We start from the raw sequence: 8,100 nt of genomic DNA on the forward strand, positions 1-8,100 counted from the left end.
AGAGAGAGAGAGAGAGAGAGAGCGAGAGAGAGAGAGGGATCACAGGTATACGCACATTCTCCTTCATCGTTGGCAGCAACTTGTCTAACATTTCAAACTTTGCTGACATCAGCAGCTCCTCTGGTGGCAGAGAAAACTTCTCCACACTCTACACAGCAACCAACACAAACACATGGTTACTATAGTTACTGTCATTAGTCATTAGTCATTGTCTACAACTAAGTATAACATTTATAGTAACATTGTAAACAAACTACTAACATTTTATTCTTCTAATGAGAAACGAATTTTCTCTAATATTAAACTAATTGTATTAACGAATGAAAAATACAATTTTACCTCGTTTAAATAATTAAACATTACTTAAATGAAGAAAGTAATCATGTAAACTCATTAATAATTATATATAACAGGTTAACGACCGAAAACGAGAAGAATCTCATCATCACCGTCTCGTGTTTTCCATCTAAATTAATAGCTACACCCACACATAGGTGGAGCCAGCGTCAGCCAGCAGGTGGCGCTGCTCTTACCCGATACATCCGACACAGCTTGTGAAGTTCAAAGTCCGACATGACCGCCATGTCCTCCTGTATAAGCTTAGCATCAGCATCCCTGTGAGACGGTTCCTATAGCAACACAAAACAACATGGATGCCATAAGGGTCCGGACACGCGTGACTGATAAAAGTTCTACGATCGGTAGTCGATAAAATCTCGATGGTGTCAACTTTGTCGTCGTTATTTTTTATAGAGATGTTTGGCCTCGACAATGCAACGCTCACCTTGAGCATGAGTGCTGCCATCTTGTGGAGCATTTCGTCGGTGTACTTGATGCGGTGAAGCAGCGGGTGATTGGCTAGTTTACGAAGCTGCATTAGCATTCCTGAAACACGACATGTGATTGGCTGGTTTATGAATACCTACATGTACATGTATATATATATACCTCAGGGTGCGAAATTAACGGGAGTCCGGAGTCAAATACTCCCTGATTTACTGACGGACTCCCTGATTTGACATATGCAGGAGTCCGTGTGACTCCCTGAAAATTCTGCCATACTATACTAACTAGTTCGTTCCAGAGCACGGCCTCGTAGAATTACCGTATTTTTTTAGCAAATGTCCAAAGAAAATTTGGCAGACGTGCAACCGCATGAATCTTCAAAATAAGCACATGCGTTATTGTTAATATCTTTAATTTTGAACTTCAGACTGCAGACTCCATCATTTTCTGCAGACTCCCTCTTTTTGAGGGTAGGGAGTTGGACTCCCGTATTCTAAACTTAATTTCTACCCCTGTACCTACATGTACATGTATATCTATACATACATATACATGTAAATATATACCTACATGTACATGTACATATATCTATACATACATGTACGTGTAAATATATACCTACATATACATGTAAACATAAACCTACATATACATGTAAATATAAACCTACATGTACATGTATATCTTATACATGTATACATGTACATATAAATATATACCTACATGTACATGTATATCTTATACATGTATACATGTACATATAAATATATACCCACATGTACATGTATATCTACACCTACATGTACATGTAAATATATACATACATGTACATGTAAATATATACCTACATATACATGTATACATGTACATATAAATATATACCCACATGTACATGTATATCTACACCTACATGTACATGTAAATATATACATACATGTAAATATATACCTACATGTATACATGTACATGTATATATACACCTACATGTACATGTATATCTATACCTACATATACATGTAAATCTACACCTACATGTACATGTAAATATATACATACATGTACATGTATATGTATATAATACAAACTAATGAAATGTCGATCTATCGACACACCAGCACTAACGCGAGCGGCGATGCCACGACACACGTGCTGCCATCTATCACACACCTGCTGCCTTGTCGCGCGTCGCGTGATGTTCGCTCGCCATGCTGGCAGACAGTAGCGCCACCAGGCGGTCGTAATGTTCGCGCTGCGCCGCGGGGAGGCGGCAACGGATGACGAGATCTACTTTACACGGCAGCTGCTGTAAAACCTGCGCGTGACGGAAAACAGACGTGTTTAAGAACAGAGAGATGAAGAGATGGAGAGAGGAAGGAGAGATGGAGAAAGGGAGAGAGGAAGGAGAGAAAGAGATGGAGAGAGGGAGAGAGGAAGAGAGGGAGAGAGGAAAGAGAGATGGAGAGAGGGAGAGAGGAAGAGAGGGAGAGAGGAAGGAGAGAGAGGAAGGAGCGATGGAGAGAGGGAGAGAGAGAGGGAGAGAGAGAAAGAGAGAGAGGAAGGAGCGATGGAGAGAGGGAGAAAGACAAAGAGAAGGACACAGAGAGATAGAGAGAGAGGGTGAGAGAGAGAGAGGGAGGAGAAAGGAAGGAGAGATGGAGAGAGGGAGAGAGGAAGGAAAGATGGAGAGAGGGAGAGAGGAAGGAGCGATGGAGAAAGGGAGAGAGGAAGAGAAGGAGAGAGCTAGGAGAGATGGAGAGAGGGAGAGAGGAAGAGAGGGAGAGAGGAAGAGAGGAAGGAGAGATGGAGAGAGGGAAAGAGGAAAAGAGGGAGAGAAGGAGAGAGGAAGAGAGGGAGAGAGGGAGAGAGAAAGGAGAGATGGAGAGAGGGAGAGAGGAAGAGAGGGAGAGAGGAAGAGAGGAGGGAGATATGGAGAGAGGGAGAGAGGAAAAGAGGGAGAGATGGAGAGAGGAAGAGAGGAAGGAGAGATGGAGAGAGGGAGAGAGGAAGAGATGGAGAGAGGAAGAGAGGAGGGAGATATGGAGAGAGGGANCAATGAGAAGAAATACACCAATAGTTTATCTCATGTACATAGTCTAAATATATATATATATATATTATATATATATAAATATGATAATTTCATGCATCTCATGAATTATCAATGTTTATATCAAGTATGTCTAATTTGTACCACATCACAGTATAGAAACCTCAGTATAGATGATAAATTAAATGACAAGCAAACATTGACAAGCTGTTTACATTAAAACAGAAGTGGTAAGAGGAGCCAGAAGGAAAAATCTCCAACACAAACCACAAATCAATTCCAAAATATGCATAAAAAACAAGAAAAATGTTCTCAACCCACTCCTCCACACCCCACCCTGTCCCCCCTCCCCTCTCCTCTCTCTCCTCTCCTCCCCTCCTTCCTCTCTTCCCCTCCCCTCCTCCTCTCTCCCTCCCACCCCTTTCCTTTACTCCCCCACCCCCCTCCTCTCTCTCCGCCATCCCTCCTCCTCTCCTCCCCACCCCTCCTTCTTCTCCCCTCCCCTCCCTCCCCTCCCCACCCCCTCCTCCTCCCATCCTCTCCCACACTGTACGGCGTTTGCTCACGTAACTAGGTTTCTTCAGCTGTTGCGTTTCGTCGTAATATGTCCGCGCATGTGAAAGCCTACAGAAGTGAGATCAGCTCGCCAAGGTTGTTCTGTAGCGGCGTCCCCGTCAACAGCAACCGCCCCTCCGCCTTAGCAGAAACGGACACGCGCCAGTGCAACGACCGCCGCACAAAAAATAAATTCCCGCAAAAAAGAATTTCCGCAAAAAAGAAATTCCTGGAAAGATCACACGTCACATGTTAGAACCAGAATGAAATCTTATGATCGAGTCAAATACGATGTCAGAGGTCACGTCCAAGGTCACAGTGAAGGTCGTGTTGTGAGTAATGTCATAGGTCACGTGAAGATGGTCATGTATGAGGTCATGGCAGATAGAATGAGCCACATCACAGTAATGACATCAGATCTCCCGTAAGAGTTAGAGGTGAGACAGCTCATAGTGTAAGCTCAAATTTTAGACAATAAGGACTTATAAAACCCTTTCTGGAGGCCAAAATAAACTTTTTTAACGAGCATTCTATGCTCACCGACTATTAAATTACACTAACAAGTTATTTAACACACAGCTTAGCACAGCCAGGCAGATTTATTATTCCGTATTATATAGTACAACAATTCTTTACTCTATAAGTCCGAGAACAGAACAAAGTTATATGATATTGTGGTGCCAAAAAAAATAAGGGAATCCGAGTAACTTTTCTAAGATATCACCAAAAATAAATACCTAATAAGGCGCCCTTATTTTATTTTTGCAACAATATATAAGACTTTTGGCAAGACCCGTTACGGACACCTGTGAGAGGTTGGCTGTGACCTTGGATTTCACCTGTCACTCTCATAGAAGTTGCGTAACGCTGACCTGCATCTTCTTTAAACATCGTGAGCTTCGATCGAATACTAGTGACCGACACCTCAGTTGCTGAAAGAATACTGCCCCGTCCTCCGCTCCGAACTACCAACATGATTCTGTACTGCCGTAACCGTCAGGCAACGGTGAGACATTACTGTGATACGTCCTTCCTCCTCTCTTCTCGTCGCCTTCTCTACTCTCCCTCTTTCTCACTCACAACACAACCACAACTCTCTCTCTTCTCTCTCTCTCCTCTCTCTCTTACACCCTCCTCCCCCCCTCTCTTCTCTCACCCTCCTCCTGTCTCTCACACACCCTCCCTCTTCTCTCTCTTCCTCACACACCCTCCCTCTCTCCTCCACACACCCTCCTCATCTCTCTCCCACACCCTCCTCTCTCTCTACACCTCTCCCCCTCTCTCTCACACCTCCTCTCTGTCCTCACACACCCTCCCCTCTCTCTCCTTCACACCACCCTTTCCTCCCTCTCTTCAATCAACCCTCCCCTCTCTCACCGAATATTACACCTCATCCTCAGACGTTCTTATTATTATTTCTTCCGCCTCCACCCCTCTCTCCTCACAATACGAAATCTTTTCTCTCACTCCTTCACCTCTCCCTTCTGTACTAAGTCCTGCATCACCTAACGTTGTGACGATGACATCATAGTCGCTAGATTCCCCTATAGGCTATGGTTTCCGTAATCCCGCCGCCGTCCTCCTGCGAGCTCGTAGACTATTAATGCAGACAGCTGTGTATTGACGGACCCACAGACCGAACTCTACTCACCAGTATCGTGCCAAGGAAACACGGTATAGTGGCTAGAGTACACACATCACACACGCACACGCACCGCCACGCACCGCCGACGCACGCGCCACGGCACCGCACGCCACCGCGCACCCCGCACACGCACACGCAACACACACGCACTCACACACGCACATCACACAACACCACACGCGTAGACATCTGCCGATGAACGACATTTTGTTTGTTTTCCGCTTGTTTGTTATGATAGTTGCTTGTTGTTGTTGTTGTTTTGTATTGTTGTATGCTTATTTTGAGTTGGTGTGTTTATTATATTGTTTTTGATTGTTTTGTTTTTGTATTTGTTGTTGCTTGTAGTTGTCTGTCGTTTTAGTTGACTGTTGCGCGTGTGTTGTCGTTGTAGTTGCTGTTGTTTTATTGTCATTGTTTTAGTTGTTGTTGTCAGCTTGCTTGTTGTTGTTGTAAGTTGTTGTTGTTCTAGTTGTTAATAAGTGTCTAGTCTGCATTTATCAGTTGATGGCAAAACAACACAACCAACAGACAACAAACCACAAAGCAGCCCAGCAGCACAGAAACACACAACAACAATAAACACTAACTGAAACCAGAAACAGCAGTTACAATCTCGNGAGAGGTGAGCGCGTGTGACCTTGGTTCACCTGCACTCTCATGAAGTTGCGATAACGCTGACTTTGCATGTTCTTCAACATGTGAGCTTCGTCGAAGACTATGTGACCGAACCTCAGCTTGCGGAAGAACTGCCGGTCCTCCGCTGAACTACCAGACATGATGTTGTACCTGCGTAACCGTGGCAACGGTGAGAATTACTGGTGATAGTCCTCCTCCTCTCTCCTCTCGCTCGCCTTCTCGCTCTCTCTCTCTTTCTCACTCAACACACAACACACACCTCTCTCTCTAGCTCTCTCTCTACTCTCTCTCACACACCCTCGCTCCCTCTCTCTCTCACACCCTCCCTCTCTCTCTCACACACCCCCTCCCTCTCTCTCTCACACACCCTCCCTCTCTCTCTCACACACCCTCCCTCTCTCTCTCACACACCCTCCCTCTCTCTCTGTACAACCCTCGCCACTCCCCCCTCTCTCTCCACATATCCCTCCCTCCTCTGTCCTCTCAACAACACCCTCCCCCTCTCTCTCTCACACACCCTCCCTCTCTCTCTCACACACCCTCCCCTCTCTCTCACCAATACTTACACTCTCCTCAGACGTTCGTATATTATTTCTTCCGCCTCCACCCCCTCTCTCCTCCCATACCGAAACTTTTCTCTCACTCTCTCTCATCTCCCTCTGTACAGTGCTGCCACCTACGTGGTGACGATGACATCACAGTCCGCTAGATTCCCCGTAGAGTATGGTTTCCCGTAATCCCGCCGCCGGTCCTCCTGCGAGCCGTAGTAGAGCAGCAGCTGTATTTGACGTAACGGCCGACTGTCGTCGCGGCGCCAGACCACAGAACCGAACTCTCTCAGCCCAGTTATCTGTGGCCAAGGAAACACCGCGATACGTGGCTGAGTACACACATACACACACACTACGCACGCGCCACACGCACCGCACACGCGCACCGCACGGCGCACGCTGCCCACCGCCGAAGCGCACCGCGCACATCACACGCATCACGCAACACACAACCACGCACGGTAACATCACACGCACACACACACAGCAATCACACGCGTAGACATCTGCCATGAATCGACGATTGTTGTTGTTGTTGTTGTGTAGTGTGTTGTTGTTGTTGTTGCTTGTTGTAGTTGTGTGTTGTTTGTTGTTGTAAGTTGTTGTTGTTGTTCGTTGTTGTTGTAGTTTGTTGTTGTTTGTTGTTGTTGTTGTAAGTTGTTGTTGTTGTATGTTGTAGTTGGTTTTTGTTGCTGTTTGTCGCGTTGTTGTTGTCGTTGTAGTTTGTGTTGTTGTCAATTGTTGTTGTTGTTGTAGTTTGTTGTTGTGTTGTTGTGTGTTGTTGTAGTTGTTTGTTGTTTCTGTTGTTAATGAAGTTCTAAGTTGGGGTCAGTTATTCAGTGATGTCAAAAACAACAACCACCAACAACAACTAACCAAAATGCAGCAAGCAGCAGACAGAATACAACAAACACAACAACAACACTACTGAAACAGAACAGCAGTTTACAACAAACAATGTAACACGTAATTAGTAACGACGACAACGATTTTATAGATCGTCGAATGCGTTGACGGCGAAGTTAAAGTTAGCGTGGTCAGCACACATGACTCACCGATGACGGACGCCGGAACGACGATGAGGTGAGGACCGGTGGCGCCCTCTTCCACCAGATACGCGATGAACGATATCGCCTGTATCGTTTTACCCAACCCCTACAAACACAAGAACGTGTCTCAGCAAAGAAAAAGGTTATTCGCCCACGAAAAAAACCAATGCTTAATCACAACATGCAATGTGGCGTACGTGACGTCGCCCCGACAAAAACACAAGAGCATGACGCATCAACGCCACGACAAGCTTTTGTATAAGCGCGTTTACATTTATATCAAATTATTATATTATAATATTACATTATAATATTATATTATAATCATAATTTTTTGTTCACTATTATAGTAAACATGAACCATCACAGAAACTCTAGAATGTTCCGCCACGCAGCACTGAACAACAAACACATTCCACGACAGAACATAAATAATACAGAACGAACGGCTCGCCATCACCGTAAACAATACTCATAGTGTCACGTTACGGTTCGTTATCGTAAATTAATAAATAACGAAAGTGGGGTCGGTGGTCACTAGATGGCGCCACTCACCATCTCGTCTGCGAGGATGCAGCTGAGCTTGCGGCGATGCATCAGGATGAGCCAATTAAGACCGACGAGCTGAAACGGCTTCATCTGGCGCCTGCAAGAACGGGGGACGCGGTTGTCACGGCGACGGTGGAGCCGCGAGTACAGCTATGACGATGATGATGATGATGATGATGATGATGATGATGATGATGATGAGGAGGATGATAATGATGATGATGATGATGATGAGGATGAGGAGGAGGAGGAGGAGGAGGAGGAGGAGGAGGAGGAGGAGGA

The 8,100-nt window shown here is 45.3% G+C and overlaps 1 protein-coding gene and 2 long non-coding RNA genes across 3 annotated transcripts; all 3 read right to left on the minus strand.

Moving 5' to 3' along the window:
• Nucleotides 1–55: 55 nt before the first annotated feature.
• LOC106819943 (SWI/SNF-related matrix-associated actin-dependent regulator of chromatin subfamily A containing DEAD/H box 1B-like) lies at nt 56–2,094 on the minus strand (the record flags this gene model as incomplete). The annotated part of the gene is made up of 4 exons (XM_014824509.1): nt 1,954–2,094; nt 785–885; nt 534–629; nt 56–148 (listed from the first exon to the last, which is right to left on the minus strand). Coding segments are annotated over exons 1-4 (330 nt in total), but the record flags the coding sequence as incomplete, so codon positions are not given.
• Nucleotides 2,095–3,392: 1,298 nt separating this feature from the next.
• On the minus strand, nt 3,393–6,453 carry LOC106819944. The gene is made up of 3 exons (XR_001395527.1): nt 6,350–6,453; nt 5,681–5,819; nt 3,393–3,529 (listed from the first exon to the last, which is right to left on the minus strand). It is a non-coding gene; the product is annotated as an uncharacterized LOC106819944 (long non-coding RNA).
• Nucleotides 6,454–6,487: 34 nt separating this feature from the next.
• On the minus strand, nt 6,488–7,910 carry LOC106819945. The gene is made up of 3 exons (XR_001395528.1): nt 7,825–7,910; nt 7,276–7,375; nt 6,488–6,519 (listed from the first exon to the last, which is right to left on the minus strand). It is a non-coding gene; the product is annotated as an uncharacterized LOC106819945 (long non-coding RNA).
• Nucleotides 7,911–8,100: the final 190 nt, after the last annotated feature.

This window comes from Priapulus caudatus, unplaced genomic scaffold (genome assembly GCF_000485595.1).
Source record: "Priapulus caudatus unplaced genomic scaffold, Priapulus_caudatus-5.0.1 Scaffold5262, whole genome shotgun sequence".
Classification (NCBI taxonomy): domain Eukaryota; kingdom Metazoa; phylum Priapulida; class Priapulimorpha; order Priapulimorphida; family Priapulidae; genus Priapulus; species Priapulus caudatus.